Genomic DNA, 27,934 nt, shown 5'->3' on the forward strand with positions numbered 1-27,934 from the left:
TGTAAGAATTTGAAATAAAACAACTACGGCTGAAAAGCCAATCGTGTTTGACGGACAATTTCATCCATACAAAAATAATACATATGAATATATATTATACATTATACATTATACGTGTAAAATATATAATGTTTTTTAAATGGCATTCATTCCACAAACAAAAAATAATCATTTGAAAGGCACAATATGGCGTATGCGGTTTCATTTCTCAACAAAGACCTGACATCATCATGGCAATGTGCCTTTTGTCGGCTTCACACTTTCTCACAGTTTCTGCAGGTGACGGACACTAAAATATGTTACAGGCAGCAATCTGATTTCTGTCTTTGGATAAAGCTGATTAAAAAGAGATAGCACCTTCACCCTGATACCAAAACAGAAAACGACTGTCTGTTCATTGTTTTGTGTGTGTGTGTGTGTGTGTGTGTGTGCAAGCATTCCTGCACTTGTGCATGTTCACAGAGGTATTGCAACACGTACACGCTGCTGCTCCCTATGATGGTTGTAATGCAGCGTGTAGATAAGCTGCACATGAACGACACATACTGTGTGACACGTGATCCACAGTGATGCGTCTCTCCTTACGGCACTTGAAGCAGGCTTGTGTTGAAGTGCTCACAAATTTTCACAAAGGCAGTAATAAGTAAGCCCCACTCTTTCAGTTAGTCATAAACGCTCATCCTGATTGGTGCAATATGTGGTAGTTTCGTATTTAAGTTGGCAGCCCACTCATTCACAAAATGTCCAGGCTCAGCAGTGGCCAAATGACTATGCACCGCAAGTTATTCATGCTGCTGTCTAGACAAGATCTAACATTCTGTCTTTCTTTCCTTGATTTCACTTTTCCTGTTCTTCCTCATCTCTCTCATTTTCAGTCAGCCTGTCTGGCTACCTCCCCCTTTTTTTTCAACACACCAGCAGCACAAAGTGCTTTCGCGTCTAATTTCACAAGTCATGATTTCAAAAATAAAACCTCTTTATTCTCTCTTTCATCGGTCTTCCCACGTTTCTCTACTTGTCCTTTCCTCCTGTTCTGATTCTAATACAAGTCCTTCATGATCTCCTGCAGCAGTGGGTGTAAGCACATGTCCACTTCCGTCTTCTTCAGCAGCTGGATGAGGTGGACGTGGTCGGTGACGATCTGACGCAGGTCAGTCATTTTCTGGAGCACCTTGGCGAACAGCTGCAGAGAGTCTGGGTGGTTTAGCTTCAGCTGCAGCTCCAGCGAATGCAGCACCGTCTCCTGAAGCTGCTCGATGGGCTTCACGTTCAGCAGGCCTGGACGGTCTGTACGGAGACAGAGACAGGGAGGATCGATCAGTGACATTGCTGGTGAGGGCGTCCATGGAGAATTAAAAAGAGGTACAGGTCCATAAGAGAAGAAAAATAGACATTTTAAAATTTTAAATGGGATTGAGGGGCGCTAACAACTACACATTAAGTAGCTATTAGATCAGCATTTCTATAAGCTAATTTAGCTGTCCCTTATTACCGGACCTGGCTGTATTATTGCTATTTACAAAAGCCATCTTATCTTCACTTCAAGCTATAATCTCAGTCAGTTAATAATTGACTGAAATGTTTGATTTAATCCTCATCAGGTTCAAGGCCAGACTTTTATCAAGTAGCCACACGCTAACCAGCAATATTAGACCACATAGTTAGTGTTTTAACACGAGAGTGAGTAAGGGAAAAAAAATGCAATAATATCCTGTTCGTCCCAGCAAACTGAAAAATGGGTCAAGGCTGGCCGTACAGAGTGTGTGTAATTCAGCAGGTAACTTAGGTTGTTAACAGCAGCCACTTCACAACACTTTACATTCACAGTGAACCAAATTGTTCTACCACCATAAAATCATGTAATACATGAAATAAATGTAAAAAACTTGATTGCTAACAGCAACTTGTGTAAAGATATTACACATACAAGCTGGTTAAGAATTTTTCAAAAATTGTTAAGACATTTTGGGAAATATGCTCATTTGTTTTCTTGTTAAGAGGAGAAGATTGATACCGCTCTCTCACATTTGTCCGTTCAATATGAAGCTGGAGCCAAGAGACGGTTAGCTTAGCATAAACAGTGGAAAAGACTTAACATAAAGACTCACTAACACGTTCATCTAACACATATCTCGTTTGTTTAATCTGTATAGAAACAGAAGGGTAAAATGACAAGTTCTGGTTTTATTGGGGGGTTTTGTGCTGGACTATTTCTTGGACAGAGCCAGGCTAGCTGGTTCCCCCTGTGACCTAACCTAAGCTAACTCCCTAGTGGCTGCAGCTTCACATTAACGGACAGACATAAGAGTGGTGTCGAATTATTCCTTTAAGACTACTAAGACTCCCCCTAGGCTACTGTGATCTGACATCTACAACATATCCTAGAGGAAAAAAAAACAAAAAACTAAAAAAACCCACTCACCCCCGCTGAGGATAATGACAGCCAGAAACAGCGCCATGTCGCTGTCGTCCAGCTCCAACGTGTTGAACTTGACTGAGAACTCAAACTTTGGTTCCATCATTTGACAGAAGGGTTTCCTGAGACTCTTGAGGAACTCCCGTGTCATGAAGATCTGTCCGTAGGAGATGAGGGTCCCGTCTTTGTTCATGAGAGGCGACATCATGATGATTAAGACCTCGATCACGCCGTACTTCAGCAAAGTTACCTGGGAAAAGAGTTGAGGCGAAGAGCTGATGCTAATTAGATCTTCAGGAATTATAAGTAATGTTTTTAGAACACCTCACAGTCATCAACAAAATCCTAGACGACAGACTGGAGTGAATGATGGTATGTACAGATCTGGGGAGCAGCAGTATTTCATGCCTCTCACCTGATCATTGAGATCCAGATCGATGAATCCTGGGATACTCTTGGCGAACTCTGTGACTTCTCTCACCGCTTCGGCCGAACGTGATTGACAGCTGTGGAAGAAACGCAGCTCCACAGCGTCTAAAACGCCACACTCTGCTCCGGTGAGACCTGAAATCGGATTAGATGATGTGCATAGAAAAAAAAACAAAAAACGCTTGTGATGATGGAGTTCAGTTGCAGGATTACAAGAAAAACTACATTGGCACCGTGCAATGTTTTAAATATCTTCAGAAATTTAAAGCCCATTCAACAAGGAAGGTAACATTGTGAGACGACAACAAGCATGACATGCAAGAGGATAAAATGTGTTTCTTTATTAGTGACTTGATTGATTGTTGACCTTTGAATCACAGCCCCCATCTAAGATTTAAATAGTGAATAATGATGTGAAACGAAATGGCAATTCAGTTTGATTATCAGGTTATATTGATTGATAAATAAACAATGATAGAAAAGAAACATCCCTACATAACATCCCCACATCATGACAAAAAGAGTATTTTGTACTTCTAACCTCCATGTCCGGCTGTTAGGGCGGACATCTGCTGCTGGTGCTGCTGGTGCTCCTGGATGGGTATCTGCCTGCAGTTAATAAACTGCTCTCCTTCCATTAGAGACTTCATGTCATGGATGACAAAAGGCTGGAGGTAGAGAAAAAAGAATATGGAAGAAGAGAGATGTGTGGGAGTAAGAAGGAGCAGGTAGAAAAGGATGAAAAAAAGAAACAGCGTCAGCTCCTCATAGGTCCTCTGAGGACATGTGAGCTACAGATGTAATCACATATACTGTGTATGCACTTTGGTCATGGCTCATTCATCAGACCTGCAAAAGCAAACACAGCACATCTCATATGTCTGATGGGTAAAGTAAATAAATCTTAGCTGCAGGCTGAGGCAGACAAAAACACCATTTTCAGGTAAATGAAGCTTAACTGAGTTAAAGTCACGCTTACTGTTAAAACACTGGCAAAGACACGCACTGGCCTGAGTGATGAATGGTACCATTCATGTACTTAAATCTTGAATGAAAAAATGAATAATGAGACATCCTACAGGGAATTACAGCAAGCAATTCTCACAAAACGTTATGAAATGAATAATAATTTCTTATGTGAGCGAATTAAATAGAGTGGGGCTGGTTGAAATGTGTTTTTTGTATATGTGCTGCCTGTGCACAAGTTTATGATTCCACAGTATATGCAGCAATTTTGAAATTAAATAATGTAAAGCCTGACCAAGTAACTATGAAGAAATAGCACATTCATTCTGTCATAAATGAAAAGTTGGATTCATAAATATTAAAATGCACTCAGAAGGTTTACTGCTATAGACTTACTTGGTAGTGTAAGTTGGCTAATGTTAGCAAACTTTAAATTCAAATGTAATTTAAATAAATCCAATTTTTATTTTTCTTGCATAAAAACAAATCATTACTACACAAATTAATTGAGTGAAACTCATAAGTCAGAAGGCACCTTTCTGTTGCTTGGGTTAGTGTTAAGTTGCCATGTCTGCCTTTTCTGTTTCCACAGAAACAACACAACTATCCACTTTTATTGACTAACTCATTGTACAAAGTGTTCTCTGTCAAACTAATTTAGAAAAACTGTCTTATTCTTTCACATCAATTCATATCAAGGCCCCACATGTTAAAACATGTAAATATTCTACAAAAGATAAAACCATTGACTCCCAGTTTGTTTTCGGAGGTTTGCTGTGGTTTGGTAAATAACTCAAGACTCCCTCAAACCAACAGATGATTCAGTGCCGTTTAGCTGCTATCGCTGCGATGAACAGTCATAACAATCAGACGAAAGAGATGCGGAGCAGCCTTGAACTTATCTGTCTACAGAGAGAGAAGGAAACAACCCCGCTTGTACAGTTGGTCCTCAGTTATAGAGACAACAATATTGATGATAATAATAATAATTACTATTTCGTAATTGGTGCATTTTGGTTATTGGCTCCCTCATTTTCATTATTCACTGTACACTATTGAAATCAACACAATATTTTAATTAAATGTAAATATCTTGATCCATGTGTTTGGTTCGACCTACCAGAATCTATCAAAAGCTACTGATTTTGGCCATTTGCAATAATTCACTGCCTTTACTTAATGACAATTAACTTAATAGGTCGAGTTGGTCTGGTTAGGCTGTTATTTAGAAATACTAAATTAGATTCATTTGAACCAGATTTCTTAAAAGGTTTAACTGATGAAGATTACTTGATGTTTTACTTTCAGGATTAAGTTATCAAGACATATTGCAAATATTTGCAAAGGAAGATGATCTTTCTTACATGAACAGATAAAAACTATATTGAAAGTTAATGTGTTTACTTTATTTCAGTCTTTAATAATCATGTCAGTCATCATCACCACAAATGTACTGTGGATCATTATAAAACATTCACCACAGTTTTCTTTTGTCTGCCACTTGTAATTTAGTTGATGTGGATTTTCTGGCCTCTCTTCTGAATACTGAGATTCAATATCTCAAAATCTTCAGTACAAAAACACAGAAACAGATGATATCTCACATTTTCATAGTTTTGGCCGACACATTTTCCAACAGTCCACTTGTATAAATCAATAAAATGTCTTACTAAATTTAGTTTGATATTTTGAGTAGGAATGTTGAAGCCATTACTGTAGATCAGACTGCTGAGAAGCCGTGTTACCGTGTTGCACAGCTTGACCACTGCAATCGGAGATGTTTTCTAACAGCCAAGACGTGTAGAAACCAGTCTATCCACTTTAGCTGTTAGAGCAGCAATAAAAGCCTGAAAGGACCTCATCTGAACTAAATGGTAACATGAAGACAATGCTGGCAAAAAATGTGCCGACACTTGAAGGGAGTGGAAGAGTTTGAACTACTTCAAGTTTAAAGCTTCGAAACTCCTTCAGTGCAAACTTGTATTGTTTACTGCTGTTTTTCTGCAACTGCTTGTGTCATTGAAAACTCAAGGCAACGCATGAGAGAAAATGTGTTAAATAATGCACGTGCAAGTGAAGATACAGATTTTTCATGGTCAAGAAGACTTTTTTATGTCCCATATCTGATTTTTGGTAGAATATGAGTATAAATGCGCTGTTTGGTTGGTGATTGAGTTGCCTGTGATATTTCCCAGAGTGGGAGTCAATAAGAAAAACTATAAATAAAATATAGGTCAAATTTGCACTGTACATCTCAGTTACGGTGGTGAAAAAGCTGACAGGGACGGAGCAACAGGTCCAGCAGCTCAGATCAGTCTAAAATGTGTTGTACATAGATACAGTATCCTGTGAATATAATCTACAACAGATACATTTTCTATGTAAATGTAATAATCACCAAAAAAGGACAATGTTTCCGTGGCCTTCCCTCCAAGGTAACCTGCTCATGCGGTGAATGTGCCTGTAATGAGTCTTACTGAAATCATAATTTACTATACTGTATAATACTGTACTGCGATATCCAGTAGAAAATTCAATAATAGGTTTTTGGTTAATGCAGGCGATATGCAGTACTGCCCCCACCATTATATATACAAATAAATAAAAGTAAAGGAGAATTAAGGCAGTTCTGCTTACAGCGTTATCTCCGGTCTTCCCAGAGAGGATGGCCCTGGCCTTGGTCTTGGTGAGGGGGAAGTATTTCAGATAGGCCTCGTACAGATGCCGGGACAAAGCCCTCAGATCTGCTGCCTCCGGGTGTATGTGCTCCATGTCAGACGAGAACTCAGCCAGCAGTTTCTCCTTCTCCGCCTGGGGCATCCGGCCAAAACGAATGGCTGGGAAAGGAAACGGGCAGACAGAAACGCACATTAGCGCACAAATAGACACACATGGACACAAGGTTGGCAGGAAGGCAGGCAGGCAGATACAGTATATAAGAGCAAACACAGAAACATACTGTGAGCAAGAACAACACTTATGGTGGTTCATAGTGAGCTACTATTCAAATCATTTTCATTTATGAACACAACTGCAAATGTCATCGATTATATCTATTCTGACAATTTTTTTATTATTTCAGTCATTATATATGCACACAGGAAACGTACACCTACATACATACATGCATATATGTTATATATATATATACACGTCTTGGACTGTTCTACAACTTCTACAAATGAGTCTCACAGATTTAACCATCATTCAGTGAAAGGGAAAATCCGCTGGCAGAAACACATGACTGTGGTTTTATGTGGCGTGTCTCATGAAGCAATTACAAAATGTTGTTCCCTTTAATGATGAGTATGTATTGTTATTGGTAATGATGTTTTCACAGCTCATTGCAAAACCTGAAAAACTGTTTCATACGTTTTAAAACTAAGTCTCTTTTTTTCACTTTTTACTGGATGCACAATGGTTTTACTTTTTCTATAGCTTCTATATTGATCATAAAAATGGGAACACCATTTTAAAAACGTTCTCAAAAGTGGTTTTATTCGTTTGGTGAAAGACAAAACATATTACACTAATTATCCAATTGATTTTCCTTTACTCAAGGTATGAATAATTTATTAAAGTTGCATTATGCATGATAAATGTAGAATTGTAATCTAGATTTGACGGTGAATGCAATGAAAATGTTCTGTTTAATAAAACTGAAATTTGATGCTAAGTTGCGAAATGGTTAAACCCTCTTTTTTTCTGTTAGTGGAAGTCATTAATTATCCCTCTATTCAAACCTGTGCTCTTACTGCAGAGAGTATGTGATTGTGTAATGCTGACTGTGTGATGAATGCACACCTTAAGCAAATGAATACAAACTAAAGTGGCTCTACCACCAACTGGCAACGAGCCCACAGCGGTGACACAGCAGGCTGGAGAAATCAGTTGAGGTCTATGTACTCTGAGATCAATCATTGATAAAATAAAAACCCACACAGACTTTGAAAGCATGGGCTGTCCCTCATGAAATAACAGTAGCGTGATATGAGGGAAGGAGGAGACAAGGACAGGAGAAACAACTTCGCTTCTAAATGCAAATTACCCCACCTCTTTTCCTTCGCACAAGTTCAATCTGATTGAATTTAGACAGGTGAAATCAGAAGGCCCTCCAAGGTCCAGTAGGTTTGATTTGAGAGAGGGGGTGTGATCGATTGACCACGCTATTTCCTGTCCTGCCAGTTTCTTGCCTCAGCACGTGAGTTCATTTCACCAGGCAAAATCTTGTATGACCACCACATCACACTAGCACTAATCTCTCGATCTCGAATATTTCTTTTATCTCTCATTGACTTCACTTGAAGTATGTACAGCTGACAGATTTAATTTAATCAGACTGGTCAAATGTGTGCAGTCAGCCAGTAGAAACTGTGATGCACTATTAATTATATATATATATATATATATATAAATATATATATATGTTATATTTTTGACTGTTATAATTCATGTTCATGATTTGTGTATTCTGTCAGACCCATCCATCACATTTCAGTGCAAAGTGGGAATCACTTGTGTTTGGACGAAAGGCAAATGTGACCGGACTTTAAGATTTTAAGTTGTTGCGAAGCTATGCTGAGAATTTCAAAAGAGTGAAAGCTGTAGGTTGTCCCACCCTAACAGGTGCAACAAAACTAACAGGAGAGTCAAGGAGATGTCAGTCAAGCGCAACCAGTGTACACCTACAGTCATGACGTCCACACTGAAACTCGCTTGTCAGCGCTTGATATAAAAACTGGCTTGATGCAGTCCAGTGGCCAACAAAGGCCAACTGAAACAAAATCATTCAACAACTGAACAATCACAAGGGACACAAAGATGTGTCACTGGAGAAAGAATTCTACAATAAAGTACATGATTTCTCTAGTGTTACCACTACATAATGTAGTGACAATCATACCTGAAAACAGTTGAAAATTTGTTGTCAATTAAAGTAAATTGCAGCCTATTTTTTTGGAGCTAACATCAGACGCAGTCTCATCACACGCAGCTCGTGAATCTGCAGAGGCAGCAGTAAATTGCATTTGGATTGGAAGCACAATTGATGGGCCCACAGGCGGCTGAGCGTGGGAGGTGTCGCAGTATATGGAGCATTTCTACCCTGATGGCATGTATAGGTGAAAACACCTGTGTAGGTGTACCATGGCTGAGCAAGGCTTGTACATGTGGATTTGCAAATTTCATCAGATTTTTTTATTGAATTGAGAGTTTTAATCTTTTAATTCAAAGTTAGCACAATGAGTGTTGTGTAATCACTAAACAACTTCAATAGCAGTTGCTTGTAAAGCTGACAATGTGTAATAATGATGTTCTGTATTATATCTTTACTGAAAACTTAAAAAATATTTCAGTACCTGTTTTCACTTTAATATTATTGTATTTTTAAGGTGAAAAATGGCCCTTTGGCTAACTCTGGCAACAATGTTTATTAATGTGTTAATGAAAGAATAAAATAAACTGTGGACAAAGTTTCAGTATTGTCTGCTCATAAACATCAGCTATTTTGGGACATTTCTGTCATATGCACCGCTTTGTTACGGCACACCCAGCTTGTAATTCTGACATTTTTGACAGGCCCATGAAGGCAGCACAATGACTCTATGTGATGTCACCTGTTCAAAAAGTACAACACTAAGCGGTCAACTTACATCACTGATGTACAAACATACTGTAAACAATAAGCATACGTCTTTAATTAACACTGCAATCTATAACTTTTCACACATTCAAACAGCAGAAAAGCTGACAGAGCGTCTCATGAAAAAGTCAGAGTGTGGAGAACAGCTCCAACCATAGTTTGTCGCCACACTCCACATACAGATGTACAACTTTATAAGATATTAATCAAAAACTGATTTAAGTGGCTCACTCTTTCAGCTACAGAGTAGCACGAGTTTTACCATCTAAACACATTTACTGATTTTTGCTGTTTCTATTCTGCCAGTAATGAGCCCTTGGCAGGGGGCGTGTTTAAGTTTCAACCACAATTTCATCTTTAAATCATGCTGTTGGGGTGGCAGGTACGTTGCACGAGTGATGGGAACTGAAGTATGACCAGAGGGTTGCTATACAGACTAAAGACCACAGAGGAAGCAACTGGCAACATATAAGGCAGTAGTGTACATTGCTGCAAATATAACCCACCACACCTCAAAGACCATTTTGGCAGCAGTGTGGTGAAGATGCATCTGCCGTTCTCAGAGGGCATCGGTGGCAGAGTTGGTCTACAAAGAGGCCTTTCCTGAGCCACAATTTTGAAGAATCTGTCTCTTAATCTAGTTTGTTTATCTGTAGTGAGCGTAAATGGCGGGTTCACTCCGTTCTGAAGGAAAGGCATGAAAACACCTGAATGTACAAAAGCTTTGACTCCTGTTATTGTCAAGTAGTTGAGCCTACCTGTAGTTTATCTTTAATAAAAACAAATAAAGCACATCATACATATTGTGATTGTACAGATTGTTCTAAAAGCTGTGTAGGACAGTATCACCATCTTACCGTTGTGTGACATGCCGACATTGAGGCACTTCTGGAAGCGACAGTATTGGCATTTGTTGCGGGACTTCTTGTGAATGCGACAGTGAAGATCACAGTGATCGTACACCAACTTTAACCTGATTGTGCGTCTGAAGAAACCCTGTGAGAAAGAAAGAAAGAGAGAGATTATTACTTCAGATATTTTCAATAAAGATATCTAAGACATTTCATTTGCTCTACACTGCTAATTCTGCTCCTTGAATTGGTAAAAGATTTGTGCCATACTAGTGCAGGAAATATGCACGTAATTGTGTTGGCAAATAAGACAATAAAAGATATGATAAGACATAAAGTAAAGACAAATCTCTTCTACTAGTACTGCATGTGCCTTATAAAAACAGAAAAGACCTTTATCTGTATTATAGTTGAGACAAGACAGGAGAAGTAATCATTCATCAAGTTTCTTGTTCCATACAGCATCTATTAACCGGTAGATGCAGATTAGATACCTGTTTTTTTCTAATCAGAGAGGATGCCAATCATTCTGCCCACCAGTGTGTTTAAAAGTAGATTGTGTTTAAGGGTGGATTTGTGCTTTGATGTTTTCAACCTTAGGACCAAAGGAGTCATAAGACTTGTGCTTATCTCAGCTATTAACTCAGCAGCCATGGTCAAACTCCCAACACACACTCAAGAGTGTGTTGATGGCTGCTGTGTTTGTCTAAGCTGACTAAAAGAGCCAATGGAAAGATGAATTGAATAGAGTAGAATAGGCACAAAGAGAAAAACCTGAGGGCTGTAAGCTTCACAAGGAGAACTGTATACACATCTGGACTCTACGTGAAGGCTGGTGTGTTTGGCATCTGCATTCCTGTGATTCACAGATGTCCCTTTTTTTAATCGCAGGTTATTTAAAGAAGGAGGAAGTCAAAGGGGGTCAAGACTCCACCTCAATAAAGAATGTTTTCTGTTTTGAAACAATTAAGTGTTTGCCTGCTTGGCTGACCCCCTCTTCTGGTGAGTCTCCCCTGAGACTTAAGCAGAACAATGACTACTGTACCTTACCTTCATTCAGCTTCTGAAGGTACAGCATGACTTAGACTAAGTGGACAGAAAAACAGAAACCCTTGTACCTTGTAGTAAATCCAACACAACAGTCCTGACAGACTGTAAGTCGATTCTAATACTTTTGCTGCTCCAATATGTATATAAGGTTGTCAAAATAACAAAAACACCTTTAAATATAATGTAGTCCAATGCAATACAATTGTATCATACAAGTGAGTCAACACACAAGCAATAGAAGTAGTAATCTTAACAGAAAGCTGAGCATTTTAAAGGACAAGGCTACAGATACTCTGTATTTATTATTGTCAACAAATCTCTCAGCCCCGAGATGGTTCATTCCTACAAAAAACGGTAATCTTCTCATCACGAATATATATTTTCGTTTTTAAAACAAGCTAAAACATGTCATAAAACAGCTGGGCACTGTAGTTTTAAGATTTACGGCAGCAGGTTGGGGTACGCGGGATTGAATCTGAATAAACCACAGTGGAAACACGTCACCCAGTGTGACCATGTGGCTCATTGATGTGTTTTTAACAATGGAGGAAGAGAGGACCAAGCTGCATCAGGCTGTGGCTACACAGACAATACTTGTTAGTAGGACCAATTGATTGCTGGTTTTGGTCTTTTCATGGGATTTGTTGACAATGAGAAAAATAGAGAATATAACCACACCTATCCTTTAAGTTATGTAGTATTTATACCAGGCCTATTGTATTGCATTGGGTTACATCATACAGGTGTTTCTACTTCTATGGCCACTCAGTGCATGTCAAGGTTTCTTTTTTCTCTGAAGGTATAAAAATTAAGGTTTTTATTCCAAAATGGGACAAGAAAATTTCATATTCATGCTTTTCAAAATTACAGGTATTGTATCCTTAAATAACATTTAGTAAAGATCCTTAGATGATCTCTAATTTTAATAGTCATCTATCATGTCCATAGATTAATGCTAGATCAAAAATATAAGACTATGTTGTGAGCTGTGTGAGCTTACACTGCAGAGACTTGCTGAAGGTGATAGAAACACAACTTGTATAGAAGCTTTTTATACCAGTTTGTCTGGAATAAATTCCAGAAAACTGAATAAAAGCATACATAGTACTGCTGCTGTTTCTGAAAATCCACCTCGTAGGTTTTATGAAGGACAATGTCACAATCTGTTGCTCTTCTTATAATGTCTCAATATTTCAAAGAAAATGGAAATATGTGTGAAACTTCCCCCGTACTCTATTAGTTATTTATACTCTATACTGACAGACAAACAGGTTTGTAGAAGCACAAGCCTTCGTTGAGCCCTTGCTGAGTGGAAAATGTATGGGGCTTGTGGTTAAAGTGACAGACATCAAAAGGAGACAAAATGCACACTTCTCCCCATGCATTATAGAATTATTTATTCCACCAACATGTTTCGCCGAAGAGTGACACGTGGTGACAGAAAAAGGCAGGGAAACAAAACTTAACGATTCGCAGTAGAAATTGTTACACCCATTACCATTTCCTGGCATGACTGAGGTGGTACGATCTTCAACTTGAGCATTACTTTTTCAGAGCAACAATCAATTTATTCTCCACTGCTGTGCATTGCAATCTAAGCCATAATATTCATCTCTCAAATGATTGGTGCCCAGAGACAGAAGTTTTATCTGCAACTATTTTCATAACTGATTTGTCATTGAGGTAATTTTTCAAGTAAAAATGCCAAACATAAGTTAGTTCCAGCCTCATAATGGTGAGAATTTGCTGCTTTTCTTTGCCTTTTGGGGAAGTAAATTGACACAGTAAATGATACATCTTATTTTCATCTTTTACTCACAATATCTTTCAGTCCTACCTTACAGCCCTCACAGGCATGGACGCCATAGTGAAACCCTGAGGCTTTGTCCCCACACACGCGACACTCAATGTTTAGCGCTGCCGTCGACGTATCGTCCTGGAGCTTGGAGAACACAGGGCTGTCGGAGTACTGCGGAGGCGACTCAGGTTCCAGCTTGATCGAGTCTGATAGAGGAAACATCATCAGGCAGGTAGGACACCAAGTAGGCAGACAGACAGGAAGCTAAAACTTTCTTCCTTCACCTCTTATATCCATTTGCAGGTTTAATGCTCTGTTGATTTCACCTGGTTTCTTCAGATGTGCCCTGTGTAATCAAGTTTCTACCTCCTGCAAAGTGAATTTTGCTGCTAAGCTTTGTGTGCATTTAATCAGCAAGACGAAACTAGATAATATGTTTTAGCTCTGGTTAACCCATCACACAGACTGGACTTACTGTGCGTGTCCGGCTCCGACCTGTAGCTGTGCATGTTTGTGTAGTCCATGTTGGTCAGGTGTTCTTCGCTCAGCGGCGGACTGGGGTCATAGGCCACACTGGCAGAGGAGACGCAAGATACGAGCGGGGGAGACAGGGAGGACGGGATGGAGGAGGAGGAGATGGAGGCGTAGTCTAACGTGGAAAAATGCTTCATGTCGAGAGAGTGGGAGCTGTCGTCCAGCTCCGACAGGTCCACGGCGTTCAGACTGAAACCGACAGGCCAGGCTAGGAGCTGCTGGGTGTCCACCATGTCTACTGAGGAGAGAGATGAAGCAGTGACGCGACAGCTGATGCAATATCCTTTGTTGACTGTATGTGGCCTTGTTAAAAGAAAACAACACGAGAAGAACCGGAGAGGAGGGGAGGAAGAGAACATATTGGAGGGACAGAGAGAGAAAGGGAGGATGAGATAAAAAAAAGAAAGCAAGAGAGAAAGAAAGATGACAATGAAAACACACAAAGACAAGCCCACATGCTGCATTGTACATAGTGTTAATGATGAAGTATGTCCGTTCAGAAAAGCATAACATAAACAATGCGTACACACACACACACACGCACTCAACACCATGAGGAGTACCCCCGGTCCTCCAGCTCATTCCTGCAGTCTGTCTGTTATTTAGTAAACAAGGAGGCAGATTGTGTCACAGGGAGTACAAGACGAACTCTGGCACTGAGGAGCGTCTCTTCTGCTCAAAACACCCTCTTCCTCTGTTGCTGTTTGGGTGCTGTTTGGGTGCAAAGCACACAGAAAAGCAGGGACTGTGTGAGCCTCAGTCTGTCTGAGGCCAAGGATGTCCGATTCTAGCTTTTGGAGGGGAACGGACTACACCTTCTGAGCGCTGAAATGTGTCACAGATTGTTCATTAAGAACTGTGTTGGCATGTCTGTAACAGCCCTTTTCAACTTCTGGGGATTTTATTCTTATTTCCTGAAAAGACTGTGCTTTGGTCAGAATTATTAAATGATATGGCTGGCGATATTCCATATTTTTCAACAAATCCCACGGAAATACCAACAATGCGTTTGTCCCTCGTCAAACACTGTCAGACTTCCCTACCTTGTCTGTGGCTATCTGCTACAAGCCAATGTATTGCTATTGAAGATGTAAATCTTTAAAAAAAAAACAGGTCAAATGTAGACATTAAATTAAAAAAAAGGCAAAATAATTTCTTAAATAACCTGGCCAATGTGTTTTTAGCAAACGTTACTCATAGAGGTGTAGGCTAAATAGTGCATTTGTTGGGGACTATTTTAGCATTAGCAAGTATTTACAGTTGCAGGACGATGAATATGGGGTTGACTCAAAATAAATCACAGTGTCCATGTACCTTGTAATAAAGGAACATATCAACCAGCGCAGTTGTCTGGCTCACATTTGTGTTTTTAATAGTCTTTGAACTACAATGGAGCTCTATGGCACAGAAGAATAAGCTATATCATAATTTGGCTACACAGACGATACTTGTGAGTGGAATCACTTCATTGTTGGTTTTTATCTTTTCATGGGACAGTAAGAAAAATATAACATATAACCAGGTTTGTCCTTTAATAAAATCTGCTACTTTTAGAAAAATGAATACATTTAAGTGAATGATTAGATTTTATTACAATTATAAATATAATATAATTATAAAAAATTAGCTTGATCAACATTAAGAAAGTCTTGGAAACAGATTTCTGCCACGCTGCTCCCTCTCGATATTCAGCTCTTTGTTGATATAAATGAATGAAGACTCTTCAGTCATTCCAATATCTAACTCAAATCAGACATTGGAGGAGAGAAGTCAGCCGAGACGGTCAAAGTCCAGTCATCAGAGGTTACTGCAGTCCACACAAAAGCAAACCACATACAAGGCTACAAATCAGGGTTACGTTGGTACAAGGTTGTTTGGTGATGCAGAAATTAGCAGAATACCTTGTTTATGTGATGTATCTAATTGTTAAAGTGGCTTTTAAAACTACCAGACAGACATTACAGCTATAAGATATCTTTTTTAAGTCAGTTTCAATCTATTAAAAAATAAATAGTGTATATATATTTTTTAACAAACTAGAGCCAGAAAGAACAGATGCTATTCTTAAAGTAAGGCTACATAAAATTGACAAAGGTTAAGATATAAAAGGATTAGGCTCGAGATATTCAATATTTTTGTTCTTGTCAACAAATCCCATGAAAAGTCCAAAACCAACGATGTGTTAGTCAGTCTCCCATTACTTACCCAGTCTGTAGCACTGAACACCCATTCAAACCCATTCCTTCCTACTGAAAATGTAAATCTTTAAAAATGGGTAAAACATATGTAGTTTGATTTTTAAAACAGCTTGGCACTTTTCTTGAAACAGCTGGCCAGCTGGTTTTTAGCTAACTTTACTCAGTAGAAACAGTTGTAATACATATATTTGAACTGCAATAAACTACAGTGCCCATGTTCATCGTAATCACAGAACACATCACCAAGGTTGCACTGTGTGCTTCATTTATGTGTTTTTAATAGTTTGTGGGCAACAATGGAGGTCTACAGCACAGAGAAATAAACTATAGCATATCAGGATTTGGATTTCAAGGATTCAAGGTTTTTTCAATTCATTGTTGGTCTGGGTTTTTAATGGAATGTGTTGATAGAAAGATGAATTTACAATCAGACTTATCCTTAAAGATATTATAATTTTTGTTCCCTTCAAATTAAAAATCTTTTCATGCAAAATCTGAAAGCAGAATATTTTATATATTATTATTATGTTTTATATATTATTATAATAATATTTTTTTATAGGAAGGAAAAGGCTGATCCACGTGTCTACATATCAGTACTGTAAACTATTTAGTTTTCCCACACTTTTTTGTTTTTTAAGAAGGAGGAAGCCATGCTTGTTTTCTGACCTTGATTTAAACTAAAAAAAAACTCTGAAAAGGAAAAGACATACTAGCAGCAGTTTATAAATAATCAATAGAGTAAAAGGTACTGAACCACCTGGCCTGCCAAACAGCGTTTTGTAACCAACACTGAATCTCAAAATAAACCTCCTCTAATCAACCTTGAGTGCCTGATTTGGAAAATAAAAATGTAACAAAGAATGCGATGAATTATGCAACAGGACAAAACTAAAATAGCAATACTCCGATGGCACAGTAGCACCAGGTATAGAAATGGCTTGAAATGGCTCCTAATTACTTGGCAAAACATCCCCGTGGAGCAAACATCCTCCTCTCGCAACTACTTATTGTTTCCTCTTTACTTGTTTGGACTGTGGCAACGCAAATCAGCGGGGGATCCACTTAAAATTCACATCGACTGTGACATTGTTTCGGAACAAGAAAGAGAAAGAGGAGCGTGTGTGTGTGTGTGTGTGTGTGTGTGTGTGTGTGTGTGCGTGTGTGCGCGTGTGTGTGTGTGTGTTCACAGGCTGCAGCTTCCACTGTCTTGGAAGCTGCTGTGGGGGAAAATGCTGACTATTAATACCCAGAAAAACCTGGTTATTTTTCCATTTGTTGGCCTGTTGCCAGCTGATCCAAACCTAAAATAGATGGAGCATTGGAGCAACTTGTGTCCTGGTTGGCATCAAGTCATCATACGGACACGGAAATCTAGCGGGAGAGAGAGAGAGAGAGAGCTCTGGAGATGAGGAGTGAGAGAGACAAAGTGAAAGGGGTGACAGAGAGCGAGTCCCCAGACCACTTCAAGAAATCAAACTGCACCCCAGAGGCTTCACCAAAAACCCCTTATCTTAGGAAATTCATGCTCTGTACTCAACGGGCTCTTCAACACAACTTAGAAAGAAAAAAAAGGAAGGCGACTGCAGCCTGGCAGTTAAACCATGGTGCTTAAATCATGTCGGAATTGAAGGTGAAAACAAGTTTCTACTGTAACTTCTCTCCTGAGTGTTCGTGGAAACGCTGTAGTACAAAATCTACTGAATTCAACATGTTTGTATCTGTGAGTGCTGCGTGGGCAACAACCTGTCAGGCACTATAAAAGGTGACAGATGATCAGTAAGGTTTATGCAGTATGTTTGCAAAGGTGTGTGCGTGTGTGAGCACGTGCGTGACAGCCGTGCCAGTGTCTCCTGCCAGTTCTCAGATTTCCACATGTCAGAACTTGTCTTCCAGGAGTGCAGCGTGTAGGAGTGCTTTCTATCAGATATTGCCTCAGTCATGACATAATAACAAAAGGCCAACGGCAAACTGGCAGGCAGGTCTGGCAAGCTACTGTATACCGACGAGCCGGACAGACAGTGTGTGTGTGTGTGTGTGAGCCAACAAAAACAGTAAAGAGCATCAACCTTGTCATGTCAGACTTTCTAAGGATCTTTGCATTGAGACAGGAGTGAAATGAACAAAAAGTACAGACTGACCCACAAAAGCTGCATCCTTAAACAACATTATGATTCTGTAATGTTAACTTCAGGAGAGGGAATGATGTTGTTCTCCCAGTTTGAAAGCAACAGTTTAGGAAAAAAAGGTGAACCAAAGGTCAAACAGAGAGATCTTTCCTTCAGGGACAAAGTTGCAAAACGAATGAAATGTTGTTTAACATTCATATTTCTTCACAGCAGCAACGATTTGGTCCAAAACAGACCAAAGGGCTAGGGATCAGATTACTGTACAGAAAGTTGCTGAAGTCCTTTTTCTACCTTTGAAAGTGGAGTTTTATTGAATTGAATTAATGTGCTTTTTATCAGGAAAGGAAGGAAAACACTCAACAACAAGACTAACAGAATGCAAATGCAAAGCTCATAATGAATAAGCCCTGCAGTCAGAAAATAACTAGCATCATTTTCATTCTTTCCGAGGGTGTAGAAACGTCCTACACTCCTACACAGTAAGTAATTTAACAGTCAAGCAAAGAAAATGCACACAAAGTGAGGAGCAGTTTAGGAAAGGAGAAAAGTCAACACAGAAGCCAGTCTGGTATATTTAGTAATGTGAGAGACAAAAGGCAGAACCTGCCCCACTGCATTCAAAGGCATTAACACTCATCTTCACTGTTTGAATAAAAACTATGCTCCCTTTCTGAGGGTGAGAACTACAACACTAATGTCAAAAGCACTGTTGTAAACGTATTTTGTTGGAAATTAATTGGGTTGCTACATAAGAACTCTAAAATACATACAAAGGAAAACAACATATTTTCATGGTGTTTTTCATACATCATAACTAAGTGAAGTAAACTGCCTAAACCTAAACAGGTAAATATGAATATGTGCCATCTGGTAGAGCTGCACATGACTAATTTTGCACTTCACAAGTTCTGTTGCTGTTGCCTTGATAACATCCTGATGACAAAATGACATGTTGCAGAGTATTTCCTCAAGAAGAAGGTAAGCCATTTATGCGGTAAGCCATTTATGCTATGACAGTTGTCCCGTGTATATGAATGTGTGTGTGTGTGTGTGTGTGACACACAGAGACCGAGAGAGGGAGTGAGTTAGTGCACAAAGCTCTGTGACTTCCTGACCTCTTCATGTAAAACAGCATGCGGTTCAGTGTCAGTGACTAAAACAAAGATATGCCCGCCTGCACGTCTGCCTCACAGTCCCCACAACTTCTTTGAATGATTAGGTGTGCTTGATTTTTGCCTGACTAGTCCTGCATGAGGAAACTGTGGCATACAGTGGAAAGATCACGTGTAGTGATTGTTGTTTATATGTAAGCAGCTGATTTTTACCAATTTAGTTATTGAGCAGATACTCAGTGTTGCCTATAAAAACAACATGGTGTAAAAAATCTTCCATCCTGCCTCACTCTTCAGGAAATTGACACTTTTTTTTACTTTGGTGGTGTGAAGCCACTATGGGCAGAATTACCTGAAAGGGCCTTCCCCTTCCGCACCTAAATGATCAAACAGGAGAGTGATGGAAAACCATGTGCATGCAAAGTGTCAGCTAGAGGTCTGGACTGCCCTCTCGACAGAAACGAGAGTCTCCTCGCGTCTGAAAACCCACTTACTCAGTTGGTACTGAATTTACTCATGATATTTCAAAGCTTGGCACAGTGGGAGGCTAGAAACCACAATCTCTGTCTGCTTGGCACTGCTCTGAGTAAAACAGCACACAGACAGCCTCTCTATGATTTCTATCTGATTTTTCATCTAATTTTTGTGTTTCAACTTCCAAAGCTGGGAAAGTGGAGCACTGATAAAGATCAGGTCAACCTGCGGTCAGATTGAGGGGGAAGCAACGCTTCTTATAAATGGCCACAAAAAAATGTGATTTTACATGCAACAAACATGCACACACAGATTTGCATTATTATACAGTTGAGGATATTCTTTAATGTCTAATGTCTAAATCTGACTTTAACCTTGTGTCTTCATTTCAAAAGAAAGGGTTTACACAAAAATCCAAGAACACAAAGTAAAAGACAGAAGAATATGGAGCTGCCTCACTTGACCTAGTTACATATTTCTTTTGCTCATTTGGCCCTTTTGGGGAAAAAAAAAAAAAAAAAAGGTATAAATTGCAGGTTTTTGAATCAGATATCGCGGAAATCCCAACCACAAACCCGAGCAAGCTTATGAGGTGATAAACTGTCTGAGAGAAGGCATACTGCATATCAAACACAACTGGTCGACCCACAGTATCTCACTGATAAGCACCGATGTCTGCTCCTAAAAGACTAATCAACTTGCCACACACCATTTTTAAAAGCTCAAATGTATTCATCGCAGCTATCTGACAGCCTAAAGCCTTTTATCAGATGTAGCAGTAGACCGGTCTTTGCATTCATTGTAGCTATCCACAGGTCATGCATTGATTCAACATGATGAACTGAATGACAGTGACACACACACACAAACACACACACAGGATACAGGACAGTCCACTCACCCTGTTTCTCCCGTTTCAATTCAGAGAGTGTCCAGTGTCAGCTCACTGACCAGCAGCAACCAAGTGACAGTCGCAGTGACAGGAGAGGAGACTGGTGTGTGTGTGTGTGTGTGGTGTGGTGTGTGCGTGGTCATGCTTTTCCTCAGGAAGTGATGACCAGTAGAAAGGGAACTACTCACACACACATTTTCTTTCTCTGACAGAGTCTAGGCTCAGCAGAAGTTCAGACAGCTAACTATCATGTGGTCTGTGTGTCTGTGTGTGTGTGTGTGTGCGTGTGTGTGTGTCTTTCATTCCTCATTTTTGTCTGCATGTCTCTGCTTAATCGTAAAGTATATACTTTACGATTTACGCCCATGTGCTTAAAAGTGTTTCCTTGTATTTGTGTGTGCCCTCCTGTGTAAGTGTGTGTGTGTGTGTGTGTGTGTGTGTGTGTGTGTGTAAGGTGGTAGACATCAGATGCAGATGATTTCCTGTTGCTTCACTCTGACAGGCGACCTCATCATGCCTCTCTGGTTGCACTTCTCTCTGTCCGCTCAGTCACTCAGTGTCGATGTGACAGCGGTGACGCACTCACTTCATTCCTCCTCATGCAATAGCAACACAACATGAGCCTGCTAGTTTTATGATTTAGTTAAAAATAACGGTCAAATCATAACGGTTACTTTCTAACCAGAATATGAGAGCGGTTATTTCTTATGAACTGGAGCCAGATGCTCATTGAGTCAGCGACTTCAGCAATGTAGCAGAGGCCTCAAGTCAAGCAAATATGGCAGAGATAGCGTAGTACAATCTGAGCATACAGCGCTGACGGGCAGATTATTTCAAATTATTATACCTCACTTAGTTAAAAATATGTATTACAAATTGTCTGATTTATCTGCTTTTACATTTTGTCCATTCTATGGTTTTTATGTTATATGTTTGTATGTTTATTGCTATTTTCAAGGGCTAACTGAACATCTGGCTGAAAAATTAGCCTTTTGGCTAACACTGACACATTTACAGTGATGTTGACCAATGTGCATTGTCCTGTCAAAGTATAAATTAATAAACAAACTGAGGCAACACAGCATCCAGTAGAGTTATTTGTCTCTTGCTATAAAAACGTCCACAGTAATGCTCGCTCACGCTCTCAGACCAAACAAGAGAGAAGTGGTTTCTTCTTGTTGACCATGACAATGGGAAATTTCTGCCTTCTTTTCCATTTGCACATAAATTACGTGATTATACAGAGATGCACCAAAGAATTACAAAGCAAAACGTCTCTAACAAAAGTAATACTGAAAAGAGTGAAACAATTATCAAGGAAATGAGACAGAAGAGACGAACTGACCTTTTCAGAGACAGAGAGTCTGAGGTTGTCTGCTGACATCAATCTTTCACTCACAACTGGGTTATTTTGCCCAAAAGGGGTCAAGGTTGGACAGGTAGGGTCAAGTGGTCTCACGTTAGCTTGACAGTAGCATTCACTACTCCACTCTCATAACCAATCCTTGTCGTCCAATAAACAATGCAGCCAATTAGAGAGAATGTTTAACTGCGTGTTTTCCAAGAGGGAAAAGCATCAGTTCATCAGATTAAAACAGGGAAGGTAGGTATCTGATATGCTATCCTGACATTCATGAAACTGAATTTGATCATTATAGTACAGACTTGGGAATAGCATTTGCATCCATAGATGTAGCTGTTCATTAACAGTTTGAAAAAGAGACAGCACTGTAAGTTGAAACTGCATCTGAAAAACCTCAGGTGTGGGGAGAAGCTGTGAAAATTGACTCATCAGATCATATCATACAATTGGTCTTCCAAGACAAGAGACTAGGTTTTGTGTTTCTGCACATCAGGTTAGGCTATATTTTTTGTGTGCTGAAACTAATCATGCACCAAAGAAAATCCATTATCAACTTAATCATAATGTGAGTCGGACTCCAATATCTAACACCTTGTGACAAGTGTCAGTGTTCAGTGTCAAGAACAGTTTTTCAGGAAGTCAAAGTGACAAGCATGTGTGCTCTCAGTTGTAAACACAGACTTCAGCTCTGATGTGTCCAACCTGAGCTTCACCAACTGAGCTTTAACAGAAATGTTAAAATGATAAGTTATGGTTTTAAGGGGAAATACGTCAGCTCAATAGTTAATAGAAAGTGAATAAGCATATTAGACAAAATGTTAAACTAACTGTGTTGAACTGTGGTTCTGTACTAAAACGTGACCAAGTGGATTATGAAATAATAGTAACTCTCTCCCTTACAGGACATAACGCTACTTTACAGTTTTGCACTCAAACATGTTTAATATAAAACAATAATCTGAACGAAACCGACAGGAGGCGACTGAATCAGGAGACAAATTATTATAATCATTAAACATCACACACCGTTTGATTTTATCTCCCGACCGTCAACACCAGTTGAACAGACTCGGTTGGACTTCGTCTGTTCAGGCCCAAATCACGGTTATAATCAGCTCAATCGCAACATGTGTCTCTGCCCTGATTTAGAAAAAAAACCCCACACCAAATGTTTAAGCTATAACACACTCACGCAACTGCAACATATTTTAGACCAAAAGGGCTAATCTAAGTCTTCAATCTGTCGACACAGCCTTTGATCATTGTCACATAATTTAATTATCCATTGTGATGGGAAGGCTGGGCTTGCCAGATTTACACACACACACACACACACACACACACACACACACACATTAATGTTCAGGATATGTTCTACATTGCTGAGTGACTGGGACGTGAGGTGGGTTTTGTATTATAGGACAACATGGTGACTGAACTCCAATGAACAGCACTCTGGGGGATTGTAAAGAAACATATTGAACCCTTTTCATGCAAACAAAGACAAACATTTAAAGACAAACACACATATTTATGCTGCATATGTGTGCACATGCAAGGGCATGTAAGCACACTGGAACTTAAAGACTTGCTATTTAAAGTCAGATATGAGCAACACACATGAGCAGGTCAGTATACATACACACCTTTAAGGTGAGAGAGAGAGAGAAAGCATCCACTGTTGTAGTATATATCTGTGTGTGTGTGTGTGTGTGTCTATCTACTCCATATGCTGCTCTCTGGGAATCCGCAGTTTTAACAATAATCTGAGGACATGAACTTTCCCCTAATTCCTTTAAATAGTTATGAGTTAATGGTTGATGAGTCTCTTGAGCCTCAAGAGCTTCCTCGCTGGATAAGGGGAAGGAGTGGTACATGCTGTCAAGGCCTCAGACACACACACACACACACACACACACACACACACCACACACAAATATATGTATGTGCCATGCTGTCACGCTGAAAGACGTGTGTATAAGGACACGTGTGAACAGCATAAGCAAAGCACAGTTCGGGGCATCTTTCCATTTATGACATGAGAAACCACACTCACACACACACTGACCTATACAAACACACACCTCTAAGCCTGAGAGGTGTTGCATTGAAAAGGGTACGAGGGTTAGAGAGGAGGATGAGGATGATAGAGAAAGACAGACATGGAAATAAACAACTGATTCAGTCGATGACATCACTTTATGCAAGTGCTGTGGGAGTCGTGTGAGAAATCACAGCAGTGAAGATTTATATAAACTTGTGTTTTGACAGAGACAGGGAGTGAGAGGAGGACAACAAGGTAGGAAGAGGGAGAGGTACAACGTGGAAAGGGTCATGCCCTGTTCCTCGAAGTGGAGAGGAAAAAACGGGAGTGTGCTGCCTTTAGCTGCTGTTTAGCTGGACAATAACAAAACAACACATGACGTGACTCTCATTCACAGAGCGTACTGTAAACACGTGTACCGGGAAAGGTGCACGCAAAAGAAACGGATTTAGAATTGTCTGGGAAAAAGGAAGCTTCAATGAAGGTTTGAAATGAGAGAAATAAGAGTCAGAGGTGGCTCAACAGTTGCGAACCCCCTCCCTGCAATCAACCGTAACAAGGCACGGCAGGCGCATCAAGCTTTGGCTTGCTCCACACGTTGAACCGGTGTGCATGGGGCTGTAGGGAGAGGGGTTCTCTGCATTTAAAGAGTTCATAGGTTGTTGGATTCAAGGATTCAAGTTCAAGGAATGGATTAAACAATGTTTTTGGCGTTAGCTTGACAGGTGTAGAAACAGTAACTGAGGGGGGCAGGGCTTAGCAAACTGTCAATTTATTCAAAATCATCAAATAATAGTTAATGAAAAGGACAAATGTAATTGGAGCTACCAGGAGAGGTGAAACAAAAAGAAAGGGGGAAAGCTATTGATAGTCTTTGTTCCTGTTTTATTTTACCAGATCCTTTGACATTTAATTTGACATTTATTAGCCAATTTTAAATTGAGGGGGTGGATTTCGTACATCATACATCATCCTTTGCAAGACCTGAACTGGTGATGGCTCAAGCTGTGCCACATCCAGTGAACCCACAGAGAACCTTGTGCACATTAAGTCTGAGTCAGTCTTAAATTCCCACTAGAGACCGAGGTTTCGACCTGAGGAGCTGCTGTTTGCTCCCACATCTTTCTAAAAGGGAAATTAGGGCAAAGGTTACTGGTTATCCCAACTGTCTGTTGAATAATATCTGTGTTAAAGTGCATTGGCAAGGAAAACTCTTCTTATTAGTGTACGTGTGTACATGTGTGTGTTTGTGACGGTTGACATGTGTCTTTATGTGTGTGTTTAGGTGCGCGCGAGTGGATCACAAACAGGACAACTGCTTCAGACCCCCACAGGGCCTCAAAAGCCCAACAGAACAGAAACAACATCTTCTGTTTGTTGCTGTAACTTCTTCAGTAATAAAGAGGGAAACTTAAATTGGCTTCTTAACATTACTGCTACACAGCACCCGTCCACGTCATGGGCAGGCAAACGCCATCGTTTTGAGAAGGTTCAGTTTTTGGGTGTAAAAAATGCAAATGGAAGACAGTTTCACTGATAACGTGCGGACATGGCCCGTTCTTTTCCAATCCAGACAGAGACTGCATTTAATACAAAGTGTAAGAGCAAGAACTGAAAACACGCTTTGATGTTGCCCTGAACATGAGTCACTTCTCAGATGGTAGGTAGTGTTGTGATTGAAGCGTTTTCTCTCCACAACGTCTTGTCATGAGAGAGAGAGAGAGAAAATATGAGCAGGTGTAACGGTGGAAAATATTCTATATAATATATTACAATATTTTGGAAAATGTTATGTAGACTCTGTTGGCAGTACATATAAAAAAAACAGAAAAAAACCCTCTAAACACATGCAGCATACTCAACTTTTGAATCAAACTAATTTAAACATGTTTGCCCAAAACTACAAGATTAAGATAGAATTAGAATTACATCACTATGTTCAACTCATCACACCCATTTATAGACTTTGTTTCAACCATACAGCAGCTGGATGTGAGACCAAACTCTACAATACTGTAAACAATAATCACATTGAAAAGATACTGCTAAAAATATACTGCTAATCTAAATCCTGCTCCTCGTTAATTACGATACAATCGGTACACATATCCAGGAAGATTGTACAGTAAAGAAGAGAGGATATCGTGGTTTTGACAGAGTACGATGTAGACAAGATTAACTAGTCAGCAAACAACATGCTTGTGTGCCAAATTTAGTTTGACGTCAAAATAAGTCCAATTCTGCTACAAACAATGTTGCTGTAAGTAGACAATAAATGGTGAAATGATTGGCTTTGAAGTTAATAATTACACCTAATTCAAAAAACAAATTGCTGACCTTAAGGCTAAACTGTGTCAACACGGTCTCAATGTCATCTGATAAAATCGATAAAAAGGTGGGCTTTTTCCAAAACGTTCACAATAACAGTAGGAAAAGTTTAATTATAGCAAACAAACGAGGATGTCGGCTTTGAAGAGGCAAAAGTGGTTAACTATCTGCGGGTTGAACCGGAGCGTGTCACTCGTTTTTTTAGCTGTACAGATACAAATGCGCAGTTGAACATCTTCCTTCCTCTCAGGCAGGGATTATGCTGTTGCAGAGGTTTTAATGCCACTGAAAACAACTGCATCTTTTGGTATTTTAAATCAACACAGATTTTCAAAAACCAAGATGAATCAGACTGAGCTTTGTGTGGAGGCGTCTTTAAAAACCTGAATTTTGTGTTAACACCAACTCAAACTGAGCTTTGTGTTTAAGTACGTTGCCTACAGAGAGTTAAACATCACTTTCAGGCTGTGTGAGAGACAACATAAACATAGCATAGTATCTTGAGACACTCCTTTCATTTATGACAACAGAGCAAAGTCCCAATCCGTCTCAGTCATTCCCACACACATACTGTACGTACATACACACACCTCTCTTTAGGAATTATATAACTATGATAAGCAACAATTCACTGACTGGCGCTGTATCAACAAACTCAGTCAGGTAGTCAGACTTAAAGCAACTCTGGCAGAGATTAGAAGACGATTTTACCAAAGATATGTGTTTTCCTGAGATTTTAATCAGATACATCTTAATCCATTTGTGTGCTAGACACACCTTTCTACATTCAGTACACAAAAGATCCAAAACTCAAACAGCTGCCAAAAAAATGGACGCTTGAGGCACAAACACATAGTAAAGACCAAACAATTATGCCCAATGCCACATAAATTCCAAATTAACATGACAGTTAATCAAATCATTAAGTTACAATGTGAAAGGAATATTATGAGCATTGTTAATCAGAGAAATGACCGTCAATAACAAAATAGAGGTTATTTCTCAAGTCTATCATAAGTTCTCCTACTTTAAAATAGCCATGTTACATCGGTGATGACATTGTAACCTTTAATAAACTTAAAGCCCATGATATCATTCTGATAAACGGCTAATAATTTATAGCATCAGTTTCATGGGTTATGTCCGTGTCACATAATCATTTTGGGATTATCTGTAAAAATCTGTAACTCTAAGAATACAACTTTTCAGGAAGTGTGAATAAACAGTTGATTTGCTCTCTATGACTTTCTCTATTTAGTCATTTATTTTCAACAATGTGGTTGGCTTGTATGGAAAGAGAGCATCTTACTTATGGTAAATTATCAAAATTAAACATCATTAGGCTAGTTTGCATCAGCGAGAAACCTCAGAGAGAAGCCAGTGTTGGCCCCTGAGCTTGTGTCCACATTATTGCTGAGTCATGACCAAGACTTTCCATTCATTTAAAAAACACAGAACTGCCTGACTGTTGTGCAAAATCTACACCTTCCTCACATGGCACAGAAGATAAAAGACATGAGAGAAGAATATATAATAAGTCTTATTATTTACACAAATCTATCCGTCTAATGAAGTTACCCATGAAAATTGCTCAGCATTATAAACCCAAGAGGGAGTGAGACACAAACACTCTCCTGTACTCACCTGAGAAGCTGTGACCACTTTGATGGTTAAAATCTCTGCCTGGTGTTTGCATGTCAAACTCACAC

The 27,934-nt window shown here is 39.5% G+C and overlaps 1 protein-coding gene across 3 annotated transcripts; it reads right to left on the minus strand.

The window, feature by feature from the left end:
• Window positions 1-27,934, minus strand: pparg (peroxisome proliferator-activated receptor gamma). Of its 3 annotated transcripts, none has more exons than XM_070902708.1 (9): window positions 27,870-27,934; window positions 13,627-13,923; window positions 13,191-13,357; window positions 10,310-10,448; window positions 6,452-6,648; window positions 3,387-3,513; window positions 2,832-2,980; window positions 2,423-2,666; window positions 1-1,287 (listed from the first exon to the last, which is right to left on the minus strand). In XM_070902708.1, the coding sequence occupies exons 1-9, from the start codon at window positions 27,919-27,921 to the stop codon at window positions 1,040-1,042; spliced, it is 1,620 nt and encodes a 539-aa protein (XP_070758809.1). In that variant the 5' UTR covers window positions 27,922-27,934; the 3' UTR covers window positions 1-1,039. The 3 variants fall into 3 exon arrangements, with proteins under 3 accessions (XP_070758809.1, XP_070758808.1, XP_070758810.1); XM_070902707.1 differs by having other exon boundaries at window positions 6,449-6,648; XM_070902709.1 differs by lacking the exon at window positions 27,870-27,934 and having other exon boundaries at window positions 2,832-2,986; window positions 6,449-6,648; window positions 13,627-13,920.

This window comes from Enoplosus armatus, chromosome 3 (genome assembly GCF_043641665.1).
Source record: "Enoplosus armatus isolate fEnoArm2 chromosome 3, fEnoArm2.hap1, whole genome shotgun sequence".
NCBI classification, from domain to species: Eukaryota; Metazoa; Chordata; class Actinopteri; order Centrarchiformes; family Enoplosidae; genus Enoplosus; species Enoplosus armatus.

Bases quoted from the DNA above. Each gene is read 5' to 3' on its own strand.
- pparg (XM_070902707.1), bottom strand. From the start codon at position 27,921: ATGCAAACACCAGGCAGAGATTTTAACCATCAAAGTGGTCACAGCTTC. The intron at 6,649-10,309 runs GTAAGATGGTGA...TTCCTTTCCCAG, and splicing joins TGTCGGCATGTCACACAACG to CCATTCGTTTTGGCCGGATG. The intron at 2,667-2,831 runs GTGAGAGGCATG...CTCTTTTCCCAG, and splicing joins ATCTGGATCTCAATGATCAG to GTAACTTTGCTGAAGTACGG.